Source organism: Amphiprion ocellaris, chromosome 1 (genome assembly GCF_022539595.1).
Source record: "Amphiprion ocellaris isolate individual 3 ecotype Okinawa chromosome 1, ASM2253959v1, whole genome shotgun sequence".
In the NCBI taxonomy this organism is placed as follows: domain Eukaryota; kingdom Metazoa; phylum Chordata; class Actinopteri; family Pomacentridae; genus Amphiprion; species Amphiprion ocellaris.
The window spans coordinates 11,623,476-11,648,810 of record NC_072766.1 but is presented as its reverse complement, the minus strand read 5'-3'; the positions used below and the strand labels follow the sequence as shown (position 1 = coordinate 11,648,810).

The 25,335-nt window shown below is 39.1% G+C and overlaps 1 protein-coding gene across 5 annotated transcripts in view; it reads right to left on the bottom strand.

Moving 5' to 3' along the window:
* Positions 1-25,247, bottom strand: part of nfat5b (nuclear factor of activated T cells 5b) — a 38,229-nt gene extending 12,982 nt beyond the window's left edge. Inside the window, exons 1-4 of one of the 5 annotated variants that reach the window (XM_023273272.3) lie at positions 24,939-25,247; positions 5,342-5,467; positions 2,393-3,023; positions 1,284-1,470 (exon numbers count right to left, since the gene is read on the bottom strand). In XM_023273272.3, coding sequence (XP_023129040.2) covers positions 1,284-1,470; positions 2,393-3,023; positions 5,342-5,467; positions 24,939-25,011 — 1,017 coding nt within the window. In that variant the 5' untranslated portion in view covers positions 25,012-25,247. Of the gene's footprint in view, positions 1-1,283; positions 1,471-2,392; positions 3,024-3,569; positions 5,321-5,341; positions 5,468-8,825; positions 8,862-24,938 lie in introns of those variants that run through there. The other 4 variants (XM_035949536.2, XM_023273274.3, XM_023273273.3 and 1 more) reach the window with 4 other exon arrangements.
* Between the last annotated feature and the right edge of the window lie 88 nt (positions 25,248-25,335).

Genomic DNA, 25,335 nt, shown 5'->3' with positions numbered 1-25,335 from the left:
GAAAAAAGGTGAGGAATCAGATGACAGTAAATATTTTTGTGAGTAAGAGCGTATGGTAGGAAAACACAGACTGAGCTCAGAAATTCATGAATCACTAATTTTTCAAACTTACAAGAATGATGAGGTGATTTTCTGCTGTATCTCATGAAACCCTGCCACCTTTCACCTTTCTCCTCTTGTTTTATTAAGCTTAATGTTTTCTGCTTGTTGAAAATGGTTCCCTTGATTAGTCCTTGCGTGTTTATCAGCCACATTTCATCCTGTCTTCATGTGTAATCATCCTTTAAAAGCCTGTCTGTGTTTATTATCATCTGCTGTTAACATGCCAGGTTTCAGTATCTGGATTCACCTGCTCCTCTGACAGTACAAGAGTGCCTGAAAAGTGAGTAAGCCAGCAAAGACTGACTTTGTTCCCATGTTCATGTCACTGGGGCAGGAATGAAAAACAAACTGGCCAAATAAAAAATCAAACGCAATACCATGTCTCTGCTTGATTGCTTTACAGTTTCAGTCCCAAATATAGTTTTGCATCCGTATTTTTACAAATTATCTCAAATCAAAGTTGGGTTCCTTTGTAATGGTCTGGAGTGGCTGATTATTTCCTCAAATAGCAAGGAGAAGCTGCTCTCTGGCTCTGTATCCTACACCACCATGTAGATATCCACTTGAACACAAGATCTAAAATAAATCTAATGGGCCGGTTGTCATGAGTTGATCTTTAGTGCTGCTTTAAAGTAAATCTTTCTTTGTATAAAATAACTCAAATGTAGTAGCCTGAATTTAATCAGCTTTGCTGTGGATACTCAGGATCCACAGAGGATGAATCAAGTAATATCACCAAATATGAAGCCTTATATTTATGTTGGCAAAGGAGAGTGACTGTTTGAAGGCTGTTCAAACTTTGCTGCCTCAACAGTTCTACAGTGACAGTGCAGAGCAGATACAAAAACAAACACTGGATTACACCTGGCAAAGGTACGCAATCAGCTTCAACAGACTCTGTTTGGGACATCCAAAGAAAGCATACAAGCCTCTGTGTGCAAACTCTGCATTTTTTGACACACAATGACCTCTACTCTTCCACTTCAATATTGACATTTTTTGCCCTCCTGTTGTTATGACTCTAAGAATAGCAAAGCTTAGACATATATTATGTATTTCAAAGCCTCTGGCAAGAATTCAATCATTAACTTAACCTTAAATAAAGGCACACTATAGGAGTAAAGTCAAAACACTGACTAGGGAGTTCATTATAGAAACTTTGTCAGAGGTTTTACACTTACCTTAATAGTAGGGAAGCTCTGCTGAGTCCGGTCCTTCACTGACCCTCTGCTGCCTTCAGTCAGATAGCGAGCTCGATGCTGAGTCTCTGGCTGGACGACGATCTTCAGTTCCTTCCCCTCGCTCTTTTGTGGGAATTGCATTGAAAGAGTTCCTCCTTTCTGATTTGCTGTCTGAGGATCATCAGAGCTGCAGAACAACCAATTTGACAAAGACACCAGCTGATCACCTCTAACATTTTCAAACACTTCTACTGTTGTAAATGGATTAAAAAGCATGTCTCAACATACTTTGACTAAACATTACCCTACCCTTATTCTGTTATACAAAGACATCATCACTGCTACTGCTTGCACCATCTTTAGGCTCAGTGAAAGACAAGTCACAACATAACCCCTGTCAATAATAAATATCGGTGTATATATATCTGGCTGGAGCTTGCTGCAGTAAATCGCTCTCATAGCCACAACAGTGCAAACGCTCTGAAGTTGCCATGGTGCTCTGAGCAATGCAGAGTTAAGAGGCCCTCCATCAACCAAGCATATTCTATCCCCAGCTCTTAAAACGTTCAGAGTTATCTGTTTATTTAATCTGCTCTGCTTATCCTAGGTCTTTGAGAGAGGCTCTGTGATTCACTGTGGCTGACCATTGTTTGTACTTCAGTATCCTGCCCCTCCCTCCCCTCTGATCTAACCGCTCTCCTTCAGTCAAAGTGTGGTGGGAAATTTAGAACCAGAGTAGTTTGTTAAGGATTTCCATCTGGTGGTGTGTGTCTGTGTGTCGTTTCCTGATAATATCTACGCTGACAATCAGGATGAGTGCTGATTGAGATTATCCAGGAGGGTGCTTGAAACAATAGTAAGATAAAACAAAGACAGAGCATCTACTTCAGAATTTAGTGATGTAACTACCAAAAATGGAATATTAAATAACTGAAATATTAATTATTGAGTCGGCAATGTTTACTTTTTGGTGATAAATTACAGGAAAAACCCAAGTAAATGAGAGAAGAACAATTAGAAATTCTCTGCAGATCCATCTGAGCATAATACTTTACTTTTGGCAGTTTCGGGAACTATGAAGAGGCAAGAGGTAGATAAGTTCTACAAACCTTCCTTTAGCTCCTGTCTTGCTATCAGGGCCAAGCTGTGAGAGGACAAAGTGCGGACCTTTGGCACTGTCTGCATCAAACACATCCATGCTGGCTTCCTGTGCAGGGGCAGTCTTTGGACCAGGCCTTTGGCGAGGGGTTCGCTTGCGGGACTTTCGTGGCACCTCTGTGTTGTCATTGTAAGAGACGCTGCTCATGACACTGAAGTTGGACAGAGAGTCGTCCATCCAGATGCTGTTGCTCTGCTCCGAGTCCAGGGACGCCTCATCCTGGCAGGACATCCGACTATCGTCAAACAGGTCTTGCGGAGGTGGAGAGATGTTCAATATGGTACGGCGCTTCGATGGGGTCATCTGGTGATGCTGTTGGACCTCCTGGGATGTTACACCTCGTCCTCCTCCATGCTCGCTGCTGCCCCTGCCGTTCCCGCCGGTGCTGCTGCTACCATTCCCACTTTCTGCTGCGACAACCTCTGGCACCACTCGGCTACTCCTGGGGTCCTCTGGATCGACATTGCTGCCGTGAGCTGGATTCTGGTCACCGACTAAAGCACTGGAATGCATGGTGGAGCTGGAAGAGGTGGAAAAAGCACTGCGGGGGCCTTCCATGGTCATAGAAGAGGACATGGCATCTACAGTGCAAATAATTCGACAGTGAATAAAGGCATCCCAAACAGCGTTGGCTAGCAGTCCCTTTTAAGCAGCAAAATTTGTTCATGATTTTTTTTTTTTTTTTTTTGCTTTAGGTTTTTTTCTTTTTTGTATTCACCCAAATAAAATTTCCCCCTTTTCACTGGGTCTTATATGTGTGTGTCTGTGGTGCTGACAATATTTGAGAATTTGTAAATGTAGAGTATGTGGAGCGCAGTAAAGGTGTGGCTACAAAGCGACTAAAGACGAAATGAAAGGTGAGCAGTCCACCTTATTTGTATTACAAATAACTTGCCAAAAAAATAACCTAATGACTCAATGGATTTATCATTATTGCTAGCATTTTTTTCATGTTCAAGTGACTAAAAAGCCAAATGATGAAATGGAGAGGGAAGTTCAAAACAGTAATATGTACAATATGAGGCATGCCAATTAATGGAGCTTTTCCGTGTTTTTATTTTTTTGCTACAAAAGTTCATTTTTGGGACTGAACGTAGCCACAGAGACAAAATAAACAAGCTTCTGACCTATGAAGCAGAGAACTGCAGACCATTTTATATGCAGACACTCCCTGCTTCAGAGGGAACTTCCTGGAATATAAAAATGAGACAGCGAATGAGCAATAAAAGCTGAACAGCAAAAAAATATTCAGATTTTTTTTAAAAATCATTAGAACATTAGGCATTTTGTTTGCCAAAAAATGTTGCTCCAGCATGCTGACATTCACTGTAACTTCAAAAGCATTCAAATAGTTACAAGGAACTAGATGAAGAGTGGGGAAAAGTGTGGTTAAGCTGCAGCTTGTAAAGAAGGAGTTAGACTGCTGTTGACATTCTGGATTGCTCGGTGACTCATTAGTTTGCAAAACACACAGTTGGAAAGAAAAAAGAGGCACATAAAACGCATGGAAGTAGTGTCATTTTGAGAAAATATCACAACACAGAGACATACTGTATATGAGCACAACCAAAAACACATCATTGAAACCCACTGGTATGAACAAATATTGAAAGACGTCCCATCACGTCTTTCTGGCTCTATCTTGTCTGTCTTTGCTGCAACAAAGTCAGGTATTATATATATTAGTGCTCTGAGTGAAATCAGTCCACTGTTGATGTGTTTGGTCTACATGAATTCAATTCAGCAGTGAATTTGGAGCTACTATAAGGTCTTTATCATGCCAGTTACTTCTGTGCTTTATTGTTGCACATTACCAAACTAACTAACTCTGAGTCCATAGTCAGTTGCCTGCTTTCCTTAGTTTGCCACCTTACTTCAATTGCCTTATTGTTCAAATTTTTTCTTTAATTATTTACCAACCTGGACAGCGGCTAAGCAGTCACGAGACTGTGCCAGAGCACAACAGCAATAGCAAGAAATGGGATGCAGTGTTGACATTTCTCTGACAGAAGCACACTCAGATTTCTTAAAATTAAAGAATCTCTAAATGAGCTTCAAACATATATATGACAGCATATTCATCTTTTCCCCATGTTTAATGTCATCATTAAACCAGACAATATGTGGTTTATTGTACATGCACCAAATTATTTTTATGACAAACATGATGATCCAGAGGTAAAATCTAAAAAAAAAAAATTAAATTCCTTTTTCAAATGTGAAGTGGTCAACGAGCTTCGCAACCAAAAAACTAGCCTGGCTTGAATAGTGCAGTATTAAACATTTGGCACTACATCTAGTTTTCAGACTTGTATGTTTATCTGTTAATATGATTTTCTTCTGTGAACAATAGCTCCATCTTGGAGCTACAAAATGGTCAATAAGGTGATTACAGCCACTCAAAGCTTCTTATTTCCCCCCAAAATGAGAAATCTGGGTTAGGCTGTTGTGCTGTGCTGAGTATGTAATACCATCTTTGCCTGGGTCTCTTATTGCTCTGTAGAGTCAAACTATTGGTTAATGTTGAATTACACACACTAATTTTAATCTTTAATAGGGTTTAAGGTCTAAATATGATCTGAACCTGCAGTACACGATCTTCAATTCAAAACTTTGTTGCTGCAAGGGACGACAACATATAGCAGATGACAATAAGCAGGTTCAGGCGGCAGACATGTTCAGCTGATTGGACACTAATGACATTAGCTTCCTTCTCAAGTTGATTTTTTCCCATGTGAGAATCACAGAGAAGCAGGCTGTTTGTCCAACTGGCTTTCCTGTCATATGCAGGCGTCTGTTTGTCTAAAGACTGTCACATCAGTTGCTTTTTTTTTTGGGGTGGGGCATGATCTGTCCTGCCTGCAGCGGAGAAACGGAGATGAGAGAAGCCAGATCCTACCTGATGCTAGAGAAGCTGAAGGGAGAGGCCCTGCCTCTCCGCCGCTCGTTTGACTCATGATTTTTGGGTTCTGTTGAGTGGAGGAAGGCAACTGTAGCTCTTGGGGAAGAAGGTCATATACTGACTCTGTTGTGAGAGAAAGGGGGAACCAACAAAAGCAACTGTAAGGTGACGTATTAACAGTGACAACAGCTTTTGCTGGTAAAACCACAAATTATGATTCAAATATGTTGAGTTGATGACCAATTTGGTGACAGGGAACAATAAAATTGTATGACACTGTTCGTTACAATCCTGTTTTCCTCTGAAATACAATTTTAGGCTTTTCTTGTAACAATACAGTTACACAGAAATTGCATATCACCACTTTCACACAACTGTAAGAACATACCAACGATCTGGTTTGTGATGATTCTAGTACAATGACAAGCAATCACCCACAATACAGAACTGTGCCTACGGAAATAGTGCCTGATAATTCTATCTTCAGTTCAGAAGCCAAATGCGTTTCTGTCTCTCTAATATTTCCAAACTGTGCCACAGAATGCACATTTGCAAAGTCATGCCATATCTTGACCTGTTCTCTCCTTTATGGGAAAAACTGATTAAAGAAACTCTAATTCTATAAATGTGCAATTAATTAAGCAAACAATCCAAAAACTCTTGTTCAAACTAAAGCCCTTTCCAGAACAGAGTAACATTGCTGGCTTCTTCAGTCTGTTAAAGTGAAGGCACTCTGTCATTCAGACATAGGTTGCTTTTAGGTTAATGTTCCTCAAGGCTTCATTCAGACATGACAGTGATGGAGTAAGTCTTACATCTTACAACACAGTACGCACAAGATTTCAGACTTGTGTCATGTTGAAACTGATACTTAAATGTTACCTGGTTTGACCTTGTCAGATTGCTGTTGCGACTTTTGAGGTAAAGTGACCAAAATGCTCTTTGAGACATAAAGTTGACACGTTCAGATGCCATGAGATTAACAGAAATGAGTGCATGTATGAAAGGGGCTTGGCATTAGAGTGAAATGAATGTGAAGTGACCATGATGATGATATAATTTGATTCAAAAGAGCCACCTTTACTAGTTGAAACAACAATAGTCATTTTGCAGAGCTCTCCACCAGTTGTACATTGCTCTCTGATACCACATTGAATTATCAATAAATGGCCAAAAAAGGTATCAAGATCAATACAGCAGAACCAGAGATGTCTTTTTGACGAAGCCTGTTGCCTACACTACCCATAATACAACGCACCACCAGCAGTCCAGCCAGACGTCTGGGCGTGTTGTGCTACTAAGGACTAATGCAGCCTCGAGCTGCTGGCCTTAATCAGAGATGAGAGGTAGGCCACAAAGGTCTGGCAGGCTCACTGTCTTCTAACTCCACACGCCCAGATTTTTTTCTTCATTTGGAAATTTCTATTCTGCAAGTGACATCACTTGAGGCAATTCAGCAAACTTCACACGGCTTCCTATGTGTCACCAAAGGCTTAACATACATTTTTTTTTCTTTAGAAAAGCAGCAGTATGCCCAAAGGTCTGTATAATGAGAACCACGGTCAAACTTGTATAAAACTGGAGGACGCTTGGGATTAGTGGTGTAATAATTAAAAAGTTTTAATTAATTCTAAACTACTTTGACTACCGAGTAACTGCTTGAGCTAGTTTTTCTTATTTTCATGGGACAGAAAAAGACAATTGATGAGGTCTTTTAAGACTTGGGAAAAATGTCACTAATCACGTTTAAAAGCCAAACAATCAAGTAACTGATAAAAAGTAATCCCCAGATCAATTGCTGATGAAAATTCTCAGTTGCACCATTTTTATTTATCTTAGTAAATATTCTTTAAACATGGAGGTTAAAAGTTAACTAAAAACACATTTTGTTTTTATGGACCCCAGTAAAATTATATATAAACTCCTTGGCCTGTCAAGGTCATCCCACATCACTGTCCATGACCTGTAATAGTTACTCAAGGCTGTAAAAACATGAAGAGGATCAAACCAGATGGTAAAAAGCACAAACTGATGAGACAATTGAGGTCAAAGCAAAATCCGTATCACACCAAACAAACAGCAGATCTCATTACAAACAGAGTCGTACAAAGACTTTTTCTCTCCCCTCTGTGCCTCCCTCAACGCCAACAGGACATGGAGAGGGGAGAAAGCCTTGGGTCAACAGCATGACAACACTTTTACTAGCAGGCTGATTCATCATCCAAATATTATGGTATGAACTTAGAGCGGCCATTACAGTCGCCTGACTCTCTTCTCTGCCAACTGCCAGCTTTAATTACTTGCAGCTGAGTCCCAGGGTTCGGTGTGTATATCAGATACTTAACCCTCCCATTGTTACCACTCGCTGTGTACAATAGACAAACCTGGGACATACTGAAACCAGCCCATGCCTCTTCATTCCCAAAGCCCTCCAGTCTCTTACTGCTCGCTTTAGACGAGCAGGGAATGCTGGTTCCCAGAAAGGGAGCTTAAAAACTGGACTCGGCAAACTCATATAACCCACAGTGAACCACACATACACACAGGATTCTAGTGTGGTTTTGCTGGTTATTTACTAAGTTCTCCAAACAAAATCACAGACATACATGCATGCACATGCACACAAGCATCCCCTACTATGGCCACAAAAACACTTTTTCTGCCCCTGCATTTATGCTTTAACTCCACAGTCTTCTTGGGGCTCACTGACTGAGTGCACATGCAGCAACATGTGCTCTGAGTGAGCAGCCCTTCCAGTAAACACATTGCCAACCGCACAGACAGAAAATATGTACTCTTCTCTCGGAGCACTGGTCTCGAATCACTGGCTGGCCTGTTCAAAGTGTTTCCACAGTCCCTTTGACGTTTTATAAGACTGAAATAAAGAAATCTTATTTTGCTGCTTGTTTGTTTTCTCATAAGCAGACAGAGTGCAATTCTTTATTTACACGTGACAAAACACTGTACCTTTCACATGGGAAAAGATTAAAAAATAAAAGTGGTCAGCCTCATTAGCTGGGAAATAAACCGTACTGACTCACACACCACGTGATGTTTTGATTTTACCTTCAGACTATCGTCATGTTGTGCAGACCATTGACAACACAGGAAAACTTTTCATTTTCTTTCCGCCTGTGATAATCCTAATTACAGATTAGAACCTAACCAACAACACTCACATGAACACAACATGGGGTTAGTTTTGATTAGGTCTGCTCGTGCTAATAATACATTATTATACAATTCAGCTGAAGAGAAAATGTTCCCCTTTATGAGCTGTTTAAGTAAATTACTTTCCCCTCACTCACAGATAAACAGCAAACCACACACACTTATAAGTTTCACATTAGAAATCCTTCACAAAGTTAGATTTTTTGTGGAGCTAACACAAATATTTTTGCTCTTTACACCCTCACCATGCCTTGTGATATGTTTATATGGTAAGTAGCACAGGCTAAAGGTGAAAAAAGAAAGCACTCACCATGTGAATGGCAGGACTTACACTCCCATTCATTTCCCTCACATTCCTGCTGCTTGCTCTTACTAGCCCTGGCACCTGGGGCGTGGCACTGGTTTTTGGCTGAGTGACTGATTTAACTCCCTTCTGTCCCCCTCCTCCACTCCACCTACCTCTCGCCCTGTCTTGTTTACTGTGCTTGTGATTCTTTTCTATACTGCATCTTGCTCAGCAGGTTAGTGGTATTGTCATGTGGAATCTTGTCAAGCAGAAACAAAGCAGTAGTATAACCTATGTGCTAAAAAAACTTAAGCTGCAATTCACCCAAGGTGAAATTACTGAACTCAGTGGGTTACAACTTAACAGAACGTGATGGGGAAGACAAGCTTAAGCTCACCTCATCGGCACATTTTGGAGATTATTCCAAGCAAGGAAGATAAAAGAAACAGCAGAGGGGCTGGCACCTGCAGCAAACCATGTACAACAACCCTGAAATGTTTACAGCCAAGCCTACATGAAGGCTGCCAGGGACTCCATAGCAACACAGATCAGGGGACAAGTCTTTTGAGCGTTTGAGTCCCTTGTGAGCAAAGTGAAAATGGGAAAATAGAACAGTATTATCCAAACTCACATAAAGAACTGGGTAAGAATGTAGGATATTACATGAAAAACATTATATTGTGGGAATAATGTGAATCACCTCTGTAAAATGTCCCCACAAAGTTTTGCTTTTTGTCACCACCCATTTTTACTGGATAATAGCAGCAGCAATACCCTAACTTATATTGTCCATGTGAGGTTAATGCAAAGCTAAAGCATGACTCCTTAAGAATTAGGTGATAAATCACAACTACAGCCTAATATGAATAAATAATCAATTCAAAATTAGTTTTTTACTGAGTATAACAGATTTATTGCTTAACACTTGTTGGATAATGAAGTTATAAATTAATTCACATTTCTTCCATATATTCATTAATGTAGCTGGCTAGGAACTGGCGAATATTTTTACATAATTGAAATATCTTTAGTCTATCTGTCAACTGCAAAACATCCTTGAGATAATCATCATAGCTGCCCTTCTACTGACTTTCATTAAGAAGATGTGTGTGCATATTTCTTGAAATCAGGCACAGTCATCTTAAAAATGTCTTCCCATTAGATCAACATATTTGAAATACGAAGTTAATTTGCTTACATTTACACTAACAGTGAAGGTAGGTGGGTAAAAATTAGAAGCATTTTTCAGTATAATACAATAAAAATTTACGTAAAATTTACGTAATCAACAGCAATCTGACTGTTGGGTTATTTTTACAAGCTATATAAACTTGTCAAAGAAGTTTACATACAGTAAAATTGACAAGTTAATGTGGTATAAGCGTGAATGGACAGGCAAGCTTATGTGTAACTAAAAACAGCTAGTATGAGTTTTGCACTCAGAAACTACTTACAGCAACAACATTTTGTTAAAACACAAACCAAAATACCCAAATTTTCTTCCTGTTTTCTAACTCAACTGTGATTCTAATGATGAATGTGGAGGACACATTTAAAACTGGAGACATTACAATTGGATGCTTTACGAATCTAGAGAGAGTATCTTTACCTTTGACTATAGTAGCTCTCTGCATATGTGTGTCAAGCAGTGGTCTCTTCTATTGTGGGATTGATTTTTATGATTTTACTGCTTGTTTTCAAGGTTTTAAATGGGTTTGTGCCACCATATGTAGCAGATCTCCTGCATCATCAAACCCCAGAACTGAGGTTGATTAACCAGATGCTCTTCATTGTTCTAACACTCAAGTACAAAAACAAAGTTGATGCCCCATAATATCTGGAACTGCTTGACTTTTCATATGAGAACTGCTCAGACTTTGCAAACTCACTGCTGAAGACCCACCTGTTCCCAGTGGCATTTGATTCAAGTACAGCTTGACACCCTGACTCCGTCTTTTATGTGCTATAACTATTTTTCTTATTGTTTCCTTTTATTCACATCTCTTTATTTAGTTTTACATTTGTTGATCCTGGTATTTGAAGGCTGTGCAGCACTTTGACCAACCATGTTTGTGCTAAAAGTGCTAAACAAATAAAGTTGGACTTGACTTAGTGGTCATAAATTAAGAATACATTCACCAAACATACTTTCATCAGGTGTTAATATAGAGCCTCACTTCTTGACACATTATACATGGATTCATGCATGTAATTACGATGAGTCACTAATTGCTGTTTGTGCTGTAAAATGCATTTACTGCCATTGTCGGAAGTTATGACACATTTTCAAATCCGATTATCAGAAGTGAACACAGCGGGCTTTTCATCATTTTACTCTAGGTCAATACAGATAACAAAGGCTGGTGGCAGACAAGTAGTAAGCGGGAATCTTTTCACAGCACACTGCATGCTTCTACAGATAGCAGTGATCTACATTTTTGCTTCACATTAAGTAATAAACAAATAACCTAGTAATGTAATAATGCTGCTTATTAAATTCAGGTCACATAACTTTCGTTTTGACAGCAGAGTCTGTTACTAATATGCTCAAGGATTGCATGAAACGTGATGACTCAATAATGGTGAAAAAAAAAAGGCCTACTGTGGTTACTTGACAGCCTGCACAATGGGAGCCTTTATACATGGAGGTAGCAACTGGTTATTGCATTCAGGAAGGACTATGACACCATCATGGTGTCTGACCAAATGTTGCTGACGAATGACAAAAGACACGCAAATTACAACACTATAGCAGAGACGATAAGTGAAATTACAGATACTGTGCAGATTTGGAATGAAGATGGGGTTGGAAATGCTCACAGGGTCTCGGAATCAGACTGATTCCTGGGTAGGTTTTCTGTGAGTCAGACGAGGAAGACTCAGTGGTGTCAATGAAATTACAATGTGAGGGATAACCTATTTAAACAGCATTCATTTTTGACAGTTTGATCAATATTTGTGCAACACTTCTGTCACTGAAATAGGAATTGCTCTTTTAAGATGCATTTTACAGTACATTGAATTTTTTGCACAAAATTACTTTTTTAATGTTGAATACAATCTTTTTAATTTTTCCCCTAATGGTTATTGTCACCTGTGTCGCCTGAATCTTAGTAGTAACTACATTAACGTACATTTTCAATCAAGTAACTGCACAAGCAGGTAACCAAGAGATCACACTAACCATAAACCAACATTTCTACCTTGAGGTTTAACTGCCTTGTATTCACCTTACTATCCAATCATTAAAAGTTGCTTAGTCTGATTGGAATCTTACAAGAATACCTAAAAAAATACTCCACTGAATCGCTGCAAACAAAAGTATACAAATAATCCACTGCTGACAAGATCAATTGAGACTCCCTGACTTGCATTTTCATTTCACAGGGATCTTAGCTGTGTTAAAGGTCAAATCTTTGCACTTTATATTGGATCTGGTCCAAGTTACACGTCAACCTACAATTCACTGTGGAGAAACACAGAAGCCAGGAGAGGCCAAAAACAATTGAGGACTTTGGTGGATAAGATAACATATGCTGATAATGCAGCAAAGTTACTCATAATTAGGTTACTCTCAAATAAAAAAGGAATGATAATGGAAAAAAAAGAAATAGGTTTGTGTTTTCCCCATTTTTGTATTTTGGCAATCAGCCCCTCAATCCCTACAATCAATCATATAACCATAAAACCATGAAAGAGTCTTATGTTGTATTCTTTCCAAACACTCATCTGAACAAGTGAAAGTCAGTCAAGCTCTAAAACAGGCCAAGTCACACTAGGCTCAGTTTGTGGCCTGTAGCACTTTCAGCCCAGCTAATCCTGAAGCAACCAGGAACGACCTCCAGGCATCAGTTTACACAACTTGCTTTCAACAAACACCTACCACCATCCTGACTTTACAAAATAGCCCACTGAGACTCCTGTGAGGGCCAAACCACCCAGCTATAAGTCATGTTTGAAAACAAAGCGGGTCAGTAGTTGTATTTATTCTCCTCAGAGCAGTGCAATGGAGTCAGTGTTACTGTGTGTTATGTGGGAGTGGACACTAATGGGAAAATTATAGTTAAACTCTGTGCTGTGCCTTTACGGGACGAAAAAGTTGCAACAGATACTTAACATGAAAGCGTGACTTCAGAGAGCCGTGGAATTCGAACTATTTACAGAGGACAGCACAGACGCAGGCTCACATACATGCACACCCACCCAAAAATGCTATGTTTACACACAAATACTGGAATGTGCTAAACACGTACACAACACTTCCAGTGAAATCAGACCTAACTGGTGATGAGAAGTTCTTCAAGTGACTGTATCAGAGTCAGAGGACACCACGCAGATATACATAAAAAATATTAACCACAAGCGCTACACTTGAAATGTCAAAAAAAAAGTGTTTGCCAATATAGGCATTTTTGTCCTTCTCACAGGACAAACTGTGTTGAGGCAAGAGGAAGAGCGTTTAGCAACGCTGCATGCATACTCACAGTGGCGTCACCAAGCTGCTATCACAACCACATTTTTTTAAATATCATTTTTTGGCCTTTCATATATAGAACAGTGGAGAGAGACAGGAAAGCAGGGAGAAGAGCAGGGGGAAGACCTGCAGCAAAGGGCCATGGACTGGACTCGAACCCATGACCACTGCATCGGGGACTATAGCCCCTGTTTATAGGTCGCCCGCTCAACCAGTTGAGCTACCACATTTAAGATTCACAGCAAAACTGCATTCACAAGAATAGCTTTTATTCCCATGTCATGTCAGATACTTTAACAATCCTAAATTTCTAATACAGTGTGCACTGAAAAGCAGACGAGAGGAAAAAAAATCTAAATACTTGGTTAGAGAAATTGCGCAACATTTTGGGAAATGTGCTTTTTCACAGTTAGATGGGAGGATACACAGCACTTTTATGTCTGTACAGTAAATATGACGCCACACCCAGCAGCAGCACACTGTGAAACTGCTGGTTTGGCTGTAAAGGTAATAAAATCCACATACCAACACCCCTAAGACTTGCTAATTAGCGTGTTTTAGCTTGTTAATTTTTATAAAGGTGAAGACAATTCGCAACAGTAGCTTATCAGTCTTCTAGATATAATATAGTAAGGTAACAAAAAACTTACTATAGGAGAGAGGTGCATTGCTGGATATGCATCACCCTGCATTAATAGACTCCTCTGTGGCTGCTCATCCAACAGTGCACAGCCAATCTACAATCTCAGTAAAACATGATTTAAAAACAGCCTGCAGTGTCACATAGGTCTAGTATTGAAAACCTTGTGAACTGATTTGTGATGAACGCGGTCGACACTTTTCATAAGAAACAGGGAATAAGCAGATAAAAAATGTTTTCCATTGTAACAACATGTAACGCACACTGGAAATATCTGTTGAAACATCTAGAAATTCACAAGAAAACTGAAATTTAGAAACTGAAAGTCAAAAGTATGGAATATGTGGCATCATTTCAAAACAGTCACTGTTTAAAACAAAAGTGACCTGTAGCTCCGCACTTGCATTCTGGCTTTGTTTCTTTAAGACGTTCCATTTTCCAGACTTCTGACAATTTGTTCCAACAGATTCTAGAGTTTAGACAAAGCCTACACCTTCAGCTATTAATTACATAAGAAGATTTATTGTAAGGTCTAATTAAGGAATTGGAATGGCTCCTGATTAGTCAGGCTAAACCACAGATGACTGGGAACAAGGAAGGGTGGACAAGAATCAGCAAACACCACTAACACTCATAGTTGTTCTAGCCTTGGTTAGACTGTTTTCCTAACAAATAAAAATCAGGAAGATGTCACTTTGGCGTCACCACAAGCAGATATGACTGATTTCTAAATTTAGGTTACAGTCTATAGTCTGAAAATGTAAAAATGTGAACCACACATCAGCTTTTGATTTAGAACACCAGTTTATGTATATGTGACACTGCAGGCTGTTTTTAAATCATATATATATATAAATATGCATGTGTGATTTCTGTTGATTCTTTAGGCAAAAAAACAATCCTCTTGAAAAAGAAGTAGCAGCAAGCTCAGACCTCTGTCACATGTCTCCGTTTACGCCACAGTACACACTAAGTCAATAAAATCAAGAAGAAGCATGAACAGAAAAAAAGAGCTGTAGAACTGTTGCTCATTATTTGAACAGGCTGTAGCTTGTTGAGACTGTGAGAGCTGAACATCGTCATTTCTGCCAAGGAAGTCTTATTTAACTCATCAAAAATTATCCCCTTGAAAGGATGATACATAAAGGAGTGTCAGGAGGAAGACCCACCATGACACAATAATACTGACACAATACAATGTCATTATCACCGACACAATGACTACAGATTTTAAAATGTAAAGGAAGGATCACTTTAATATGGTGTTTCAATGTGTACTGGTGACTCTTTTAAATAATCCCATATTTTTTAATAAAATCATACAGATCCACAAGAGAATTCAGTTGCTCTTGCTTTGGCCATGCTCCACCTCTTTGTGAAATTTCATGAAATTTAGACGTGTGGTTTTTGCGCAATACTGCTGACAGACAGACAGGCAAACGAACAAGCTGCGCTGAAAGCTTACCTCAACCTCAGAATTATGAGATTTGATTGAAGAAATGATAATAAAAACTATTCAGTTGAGTCCAAATTCGCCTTGTCTTGTCTTGACTTGCACTGAGTCAAGCGCTTCCACTGTGTGTAGGCTTAAGGCAAACGTGACCTTTGATTTTAAATTAAACTACAGCAGCGTGACTTTACACTCAAGGTTAAAAAGACTGTTATGCTGTTAGGGGCTAAGCTGACTTTCAGCAGCTACTCAATGTTTTAAAAAAAAATCATGCAGTCAGCTGTCTTGTGACCATCTGTCATGCTCTAGATGTTTCAGATTAGATATTAACATAATAAACTACTTTTAATCAACTTTCATAAGTAATCCTTATGCAATATATAGAGAATGCTTTATTTTCCCTAATGGTTTAAGAGCATGATATCCTTATAATACTGATATTAGTCTTTTAATAAATTCCTTTATCTAAATTACTAAAACATAGTTTTGAAATTCAACAAGCATAAAATCTGTCTTTGATTCTGGGAATTAGATGGAACAACAGGGAGTTCAGTATTAATACAGTTGAAGAAAAAACACGTGCTCAACTGCAGACAAAGAAAGAGAGCTGGGACAGTGCAAACAAAGTCAGAGCCCAAAAAGTACAAAAAGGATTTGCACATCCAAATCACTTTGACTGTTCAAACTTTTCAACAATTTATTACCAACAGAAAAAGTAGTGCCATCTTTGTACCTTTTAGATTTGGTACCTTTTAGGTTTGATTAAAATAAAAAACAAACAAACAAAAAACTCATACTGCAGAGAAATGCAGAGTATTTATGAAATTACATCATCCTCAAGGTACTCGGAGAAGTACGCAAAAACATTGTGTTGTTTTGGGCCTTATCGGCTCTCTACGACAGTATCTTTTTCTTACTAACCACTGGAGGTGCCCAAGTTCATAGAGCAAAAAAGAATACAAACAATGACAGGATACAGGAGGAAATCGGATGGGCCAATGCTACAATTCATTTCAGCCCTGCTAGTCTGCCAAGGAAGCAGCAGATGACTCAGAAAAAAGAAATGAAAACACAGGATGCCGCACTGAGATTCTACAACTATGGGATGGATTACTTGACTACATTATGCCAGAGGCATTCAGCATTTCTGAAGGTCATGAAATAGTTTTCTCTATGAGCTTCCATGAAGGAGTTTTGTCATGTGACAAATTGTGTAAAAGGCACAAACAAAGTCACCGAGGATGGATCCATCCCCTGAAGGCACCACAAACCTGGACCATGTTTTTGAAACCATTAGGGGACGGCAGCCATACCGTGTCTCAAAACAGTAATGGCAGGAAGGGAAAAAACCTGAAGGCAAATATCTTAATGGTCATGACCTGGCAGCATTTTTCCTACTCTTGGAGGCGTAGTGAGATACAAAGGAATTCAACAAAACTCAACGGGCATGTAGACCTAAATGAGCACCAAAACTGCACTCTACTACCTAATTAGCTTAAATGCACCCTCAACTGCACATCTCCTCCCACCTTGGCACAAAGCACGTTCATTCGGAGCCAGAAAATTACCAAACACGCACAGAAGCAAATAAACAGACTGATGCTGGAGGAAAATTGCCTTAGCGTTTGTGTTCTGCCAGCAGGAAAACAGAGCCCTCAGACACAATTTTAAACTGACAAGAAGAGACGACTGATGTGAAATGTGCACAACATAATGCACCACCTACTTAGAAGCATTCTTGGTGAAAAAGCAGAAATACATGGAGGCAAGAGAGTGCTTAGAAAACTACTATATACGTAATTTAATCTTGGCTAGGGACCTACAGACAGGAGACAAATTTAAGGAAAAACCTGAATGCTTGACCTCTACAATCCTGTAGCTCTGTGATGCTGCAAGGGGCACTATACTGATATGGTTTTGGTCCACGTGTTGTACAAAGTCGTTGTACTAAGTGATCACCTTTATCATATGAGGAGGCATTTCTGTCTTGATGGGAATGGTCTGTTCTGAATGATAATGCCTCCATTAATAGGACAGGAAGGGTCACTGAATGGTTTAATAGAAATGTGGTGAATCATATCCTTTGGCCTTCATGGTCACTTCATGTCAACCAAATGGAAAACCAAAGACAGATTTTGGACTTACATGTAAGATTACAATTCACCATAATCACCACAACACCAAATGAGGGATTACTGTTTGGAAAGATGGTGCTACACCAGTGCAATAGATTTCCAGAGACTTGGAGTATCAATGCTGAAGCTGTTCTGGAAGCACGTGGCGACCCCAAGACCTTCCTAAAACACTTGATCTCACTCGCTTTTCCTTCATCACCTGCCTGTAGTCTGCATGTCAAATACGTCTGTAGTGAACACTAACTGTATGCGCCACCACATCCGTCAACTAACCACTTGCTCATCTGCCGTCCTCATCCATTTTTGGATAATTTGTATCCCACTTTACAAAGGTTTTGTGCTGCCAGTGCCAAATCCTGATCATACTGGCAATTATTAATCATATTTCAAGAACACTGAAATAAACGGACCACCGCCAACTGTAACGGCAAAAACACTCCAGGGTTGCACAAGATAAAAAGGCCACATGGCATCATGACTGATGAGCTAATTAGAGCCGTCCATTAACAGCATAATTCACATTGCCAACAAGGTGCAGCAACTGTCAGCTATGATAGCAGACAGCACAGGAGGGCAGGACAAGTGCAGCAGAAGGACAGACATCATTAAATAGAAGAGATCTACTGTACTGGTGTTAAAGATCACAACAATCAGCCTTCAAAAAGACCAAACAACTTCTGAAAGCTGTTGAATGAACTGTTCTCTGGCACCATCTCAACAAAAACTGAATATGATAAGCTTCACAATGGGGAGTTTATTGTAAGGCTGGTGTATTGGATTACACGAAGTAGGTATTCTGGTTTCTAGTGTTTCAGTGTACATTATAAACACCGTGCTACAAAACAAACATCGGTTTCAGGCTGGTATTGGTCTATGAATTGGCCTACAAACCTTCTTTGTACTATTTGTTGGTTAACTGTATTGTTTAGTTTACTGTTATTTAAACATAGATAACAAAGACAGCTTGACAACACATGACCTACACTTTCATTTCCTTCACAAAGAATTACTAAAGCATTTGACTAAATTAAAGTTCAATAGACAGTTAAGGTACTGTCTTTCTCTTATTCGTAGCCAGCAAATATCTTGGCTGTGTGCAACACACTCTGTACGGCCTATTTATGAGATTCCGACACCTTAACTGCTGCATCTCATCTGCCAATGGAAAGACTGTAGGCAGCCAAGATTCGCCACACTTAATATTTAATGTCTTAGTTCAGAATCATCTTGCTCTGGAGAGAAACACGAGGGGTGGCTGTTAGATCTCACAGGTGCTTTGGGCTTTTCACAAAAGAGTGTAAGAAATCCTGCACAAGATGAGTGCAAGCAAAAGCACTGAGCATGAAGCTCTGTGGGACTCTGCCTTTACAGGAGGCAGTCAACATTTAACCAGCAAAGTCTGAAAATGCATCTTTTCTTTTGCATTTGGCCCTTTAAAGAGAATCTAATTTACAGATTAATTATTAGAAATCAGATGCTGGACTATAAATAAGTCATCATGGAGAGGAATTTACAGTGGCTCACTGAAAGACTTTGATGGAAAACAGAAAAATAGTGTCTGACAGAAATGAAACTGAAGTATTAACTGAGGATATACACCATGTTGTTCCATTTTTTCCACAGGAGCATCTGTCAAGAAAACAATCTCCATTCAAAAGCTGATGTGCTGTTAGCAAAAATCTGCTTCTATTTCACTGACACAGTTAACCTGCTAACCTAAAATAGGCCAGAGACAAAGGTCTCCTACTCTTGTTACAAAAAGAATGTGAGAATGGAAAAACTGCTACGGCAACATGCTTGTAATACTTTGGAGGTTGTGCAAGTTGGACAACTTTAATGCAGATCATAAATCTCTAGAAGTGTCCAAAATAGAGTACAAAATTGTAACAGTGCAGGTTAAAAATTAAATGCGTCTCACTGTTAAATGAGATTTGTCACTACATAAAGTGTACAACAACTATAAATGTTGACACGCAATATAATATTACTATCATCAAACAAGCAGTACAAATATCTCTTGAGATAAAAGCTATTATAGTGTTGTGCAATATTCTTTCTTCATATTTTACTACTAATATTTTTTTTTTGTAAAGTTCTAGAAATATTTTTTGGATCTTTTTTAACTTTTTTTGGTCAGACATGTAACTGACGTTTATATATTCTTTTGTTTTACTAACTTTTGTGAGATATTTTGGATTTGTGGCACTTATTCCAAAATTGTTGTGTGCAAGAGCAAAATATTAGCTGATGAGCACAGCAACAAATGGGAGGATTGCTCTAGGTATGGCCAATTTCAAAACGAATGTAATTGCTCAAGACTTCAATGGTGACACCAAAGAACACTTTGATATCAGATTCAAATGCTTTAACAGGTTGAAGCACTCATACATTGATTTCCCGCGGCCAAAACAAAGACATAAGTGTGTAGTAAATACCAGAGGTGATATTTTGACCCGACCCCGATTAGACTTCTTACTGAAGTTTGGTTAGTGTTAATGATTAAACAAGGAGATTTAAAAGAAGCTAAGGGGGTAAATGCCTAACACATTTAGACATGTGACTGATTTGCATCAGTACATCACCTGAACACTGAATGAGCTCCTCAACAGTTAAACCTAATCATGAACATACCAGACATGCATGCTCATTACTAGCATTCATGCTTTATATATCAGTTATTATTAAAGCTAATAAGTTAGATTTATGTTTAATTTCAACATATGCACTGTCACTATAGTTTTGAAACAATTACAAAATTGGAAAATAATTATGCATTTGAAGTTTCTTCTACTTTTAAAGATAACACTATCACTATTCTGACAAGTTAATCAGGAGGTAAAAGTTGCATAACTATGTGATATTTAAATGGAGACATCATCAGTCTGCTCTTTAATCTAGATCCTCTTCAGATTTGTGAAGAAGTTAGATGTCGTTTTGAGTAAATGTTAATATCAATATGAGACATTTTTAGCTCTCGGGCCATGAGAAAGTCCTGCGAGTAACTTTGTGGGCACAAGAGTCAAAACTGGAACCCCTTCAGTCAAAATAAAGGTTAGAGCCCTAAATTTGAAGAGAAAGTTTGGCTACACAATTTACAGTGGGACTCACACTACACTGGGGCACTGTGTACACAGAATGCTGATGAAGTACTCAACAAAACCCGGATAAAGCACTTGTAAATGACACAGAAGCTTGAAGGGCAGAAACCAAACGTCTGTGATGAACATCAAGGACTCTACAAGAAGTGAGATCCTTCACTAGGTACTTCTTCTCGGGCTCATAGTGGTGTCTCATCCTGGATTAGCCGACTGAGCGTGCATTATGCAAATTATGCACTGAAGGGAACATTTTTCATGCATCAGTACAGGTTGCTCCTTATGTAACACCTGACAACATACAGAGCAAAACTATACCAGCTTAAGTGACAGGCTAAAACACATATCAGGTTAGACTGCTGAGTCTACTATGGCAATATTCAAACGATGGAAAGAAAACATATTTTTAGACGTTCTATTCCAAATGCATATCTGAGTTCAGGGTTCACTGATTGCATAGCGACATTCAGAGTCGATGATATGCTAAATCTACACGTTTCCTATTTCTCAGATGTGTTCCCTGCACGGTCTTTTTCTTTCATCATCAGATATCAACAAGCTTTCAAGGCAGTCAAGTATTTTTAAGTGCATGGCGCCAAGTTTGCTTAAAGCAGCAGAGTCAATATTAATAGAGTGCTATTTAAGCCCAGGTTTATACACGGAGCAGCCAGAGGGTCAATGATTGACCAGGCTATGGTGGGTGTCAATAAAAAAAACAAAACTATGTCAAGATCTGAGGATCTTACAATTGTTAACCAGGTTTGATAGAACATGCTTGAAAGCCATAACATTCTTCGCTTTAATGTGAAACTGCTGGGAAGACATTTTATTGCGTCCATTAACTTGCAGCCATTTACTGAGCAGAAAAGGTAGTATGACTAGCATTCCTATCCTGAGTGCCATTGTTACAATGTGTGTTGTTTTTCTTTTGTATTCCCTTGACTGTCTTCATGCTAAAAATATGTCATCCTCATCATGATTCACCATCCAAAGAAGTTAGAAATAACAAAATACAACAAAACTGCTGCAATCTACCGTTATTTCCATGACTGAGAACAGCTCCTTTTTGTTCAGGTTTGGGGTATGACTGATCGTATCGCTGAAGATTTAAGGAATTAAATGACGAATGGAGTTTTCCTCTCAAACAAAAGAGTAAATCTAAAGACAGTTGGCCTTATCTGAAAGATTCAAAACAAACTTCTCCTCTCGCATGCGGCCGAGTCAACTCTGCTGACACAAATACACAATAGTGTGATTAGTAATCAAACAATGTAGCCTCAAGAGCGAGTTACCACTGGTCTACATCTAAAAGGAGTTTGAGCTGAATTATTTGGTGCACAAATATTGACAGCCTACATTATCAGAGGGTTTTATTAAGAGTCAAAAGTAAAACTGAATACATCAATGAATGATAACCCTGACCTCAGGAAAATAAATGGCTTTACTTTATCCTTCTTATTTCAGATCATTGGTGGTATTATATGATCAGAAGCAACCATAATTTAAAGTAATTTTTAATTTAGGGAATGTGAAAATGTGATGTTTGTATTGTTAGCAGGTACAAATTAGAAGAAAAAGTGATTGAAAACTATCACTAACTAGTATAAGAATAACAAAGTGTTTCTTAATTTTCGCATTTATGATCCAAGGAAGTAAAAAATGCCAGAATTTTGGGGAAGATGCTAGTTAAAAGATATGTACAGAAGGTAACTAGGCTAGAATTGAAGCATTTTTTTCTAAGCACAAATGAGATGATAGAATAGAAATCAGTAAGGCAAATCTCATTGAAAGTGTTTAATACTGTAAAGGCTTATCACACACTAAACCACTGCACAGCAAAGTGTAAATACTGTGAGAAAGGATTTAACAACTCTGGAAGACATTTTGATCATTGCAAGTCACATATTTTACTGTAAAATAGAGGAATCAACAAATCATTTCTCACTGACGTCATGTGAAAATATATGTCTTCTTTAATTTCAGGTTAATTAAACTTATCATTTCTAGTTTTTATTGTCAGGGAACTTCAAAACTAATAAACATGAGTTCACCAGACATCAGGTGATGTGCTTGAATTCAGTCAACTCACTGATAAGATAACAAACACACTTGCTGGCAATAATGTGTTTTTACTACATGTTAAATGAAGTAATGTTTGTTTCTGTTCATAACTGTGAAAATAAAGGTTAGTATTGAAATGAATCCCTGCCTCCATACACGGATAAATTAACAGAATCACTAGCCTCAGTCACACATGTTGCCTGTACCAGTGCAGGGATAAGTTCTTCATGTCGAAAGAAAACTGAGAAAATGTTAATGCAAATCTGTGTGTATCGTTTGTCAGTGTCACTGAGCAGTTGTTGATTCCAATTTATATCTTATCTTGACTAAAACTCAGAAAGCAATTTGAACTAACTGTTCAACCTCAGTTCAGTTGATTTACATTTTAAAAGGTAGCAGGGAAACCGATGCTTTTAAGTTCAAACTGCTGAAAATACTTCACAATGTACAACTACACTGTTTATGATAAAAGGTAATCTAGTGAGCTTGCATTTATTGGCCTGACTTTAAAGGCAGATGGAGAAAAACTAAGGCAGGTTCAGCAGGTTCTCTGCACTCCTTGCACCGGCGAAGTCCGGCTGCCAAAGCACTGAGACGAATCGGTAGTCTGGACATGGCCGACTGTGCTTTTCCTGAACAACCGCTGAGAGCAGTGGTTACACACAAAATTTCCAAAGTCTTGACCTCAGTGTGACGTAGAGCTTGACGGACAAACTGGAATCAACTTAGTATAGATACACGAGTATGACCACAGCTCCGGAATCGCAATAAATGTCAGTGTCAAAATATCATGTAGTTTCTCAGTAGAGCTGCACAATATAGTGCTTCATTGCAATGCACGTGATCAATGGGCCCATCACAGGAAGTGCAACATGAATTAAGCAAGGCAAATGAACTCAAATACCCATGTTACAATTTTTTTTTAATCTGCCTAATACAAATAGAAAACTTGCACAGTCTCCATTTTTTCCTAATTTTCGTCTGACAGAATAAACTTTACTCTGATTTAAGGGAGTAAGAGTTTGTCGAGATGCAAGTGTCACATGTGCACAACAAAACGAGCAAGGAATAGGTGAGACACACTGAAAAGCTATGCAGACTTCTTTAACTATTTTCGCACTAAAAAGGATCATGTTTACTGATAACAGGTACTCTTTCAGCAGAGTCTTGGAGGTGTTGCCACTACAGGGAGCAACGCAACTCATTGTTTTTTGTTTTTTTTTTAACAATTTAAGTCAGCACCATAAAGTCACATCCGAATGCCATCTGCAGCCAATCAAATAACTATTTTGGATGCCTTCGCCACTGTTGCCCCATATGAGAAAGTCCGAATGCCCTTTTCAGGTTTTTCTGGATGCAGATGTAGTTAGCTATTTCAAAATTACTAGCACTTTCCAGATTAAGTTTTCAAGTCATCTAGTGAAAAAATCTGCATTTTTAAACATTCTCGTATAACCCATCTTAATCACACAGCTTAAGTTATACCAATGCTAGTTTTAGTGTTTTTTTTTTTTTTAAACGAGGGAATCAGCTGACACAGAATACTTCAAATATTAATACTGTCTTTGCACAGTGTCATGATGGACACCTAAGCAAGACACTGTTGCTAAAAATAATCCTGTATTTGACTAAAAAGATCATTTTGGACACATTTCCTCACTGTCTCTAATAATGATGGTAATATGCAAACCTCTTTCAGATTATGAATTTATGTGAACAAGTGACCCAGAGTAGAACAGAATACATTTTCTCCACACTTCTACCTAGTGTTATGAGTTCAGTTCAGTTCAGTTCAGCTCTTCTATCCACAGGTTGCCTGAGGCTCTCTGACTGATGACACATCACACAGTTTATGTTAATGGGTCCACTAGCGCCTCTCTTGGGGCAGCAGTGCAGTTTCTGTGCGGTGCCTCAGGGGGGCGGGGGGCATTCATGGCCTATTCAAACAACCCACAGAAAATAGATAGCAGTGTTTCTCAGCTGCCAGGGAAATAGTAAACTGGTCTGACCGGTGTGCATGCAGCTGCCGAGGGCTCCGGAGTGTAAAAAGAAAAGAAAAAAAAAACACTTCAGTTTCAGGAGACAAGACTGAAGGACACAGTGAGCATCTGAGTGACGTTTAAAATTCAAACTATCCACGTTTATGTCTGAAAGATACCTTAAAGGGGCTGAACGGTTCCACACAGGTACGAAAAGGTTGCAGATAAGTTACACACACACACGTCAGTAACAGCTAACAAAAGTTTTTAAAAAAAACATTTAAATATGAGAAATGTAGTTACCTTTAGAGTACAGGGATCTGGGAGAATTCAGGTCGAGGTCCCCGCTGAAAAGGGAGATAAAGTCAGAGGGCATCGCAATCCCTCAGACCGAGGAAACCGGACACTCTCAGTCAGACAGCGGCGCGTCGCTCAGCTCTCTTTTTATTGTCTCTGTGACGGACGGAAACTCCCAAAACTTCTCTTCTCTCGTCTGGAGAGTAACTTCAGTGTTGTCGCTGGAGCTGCCGGACTGTCTGCTGTCACTCCGCCGCCGTTCGGTGCCCCCTCGATCCGCCTACAGCGCATGTTTGTTGTCAGCAGACGACCCGAGCGGCTCACGCGTGGAGCCACGCCCCCCTCCGGTGACGCAACACGTAAGACTTGCGTAGAATTATTTGTGATGCCTATTGCGAGGCAT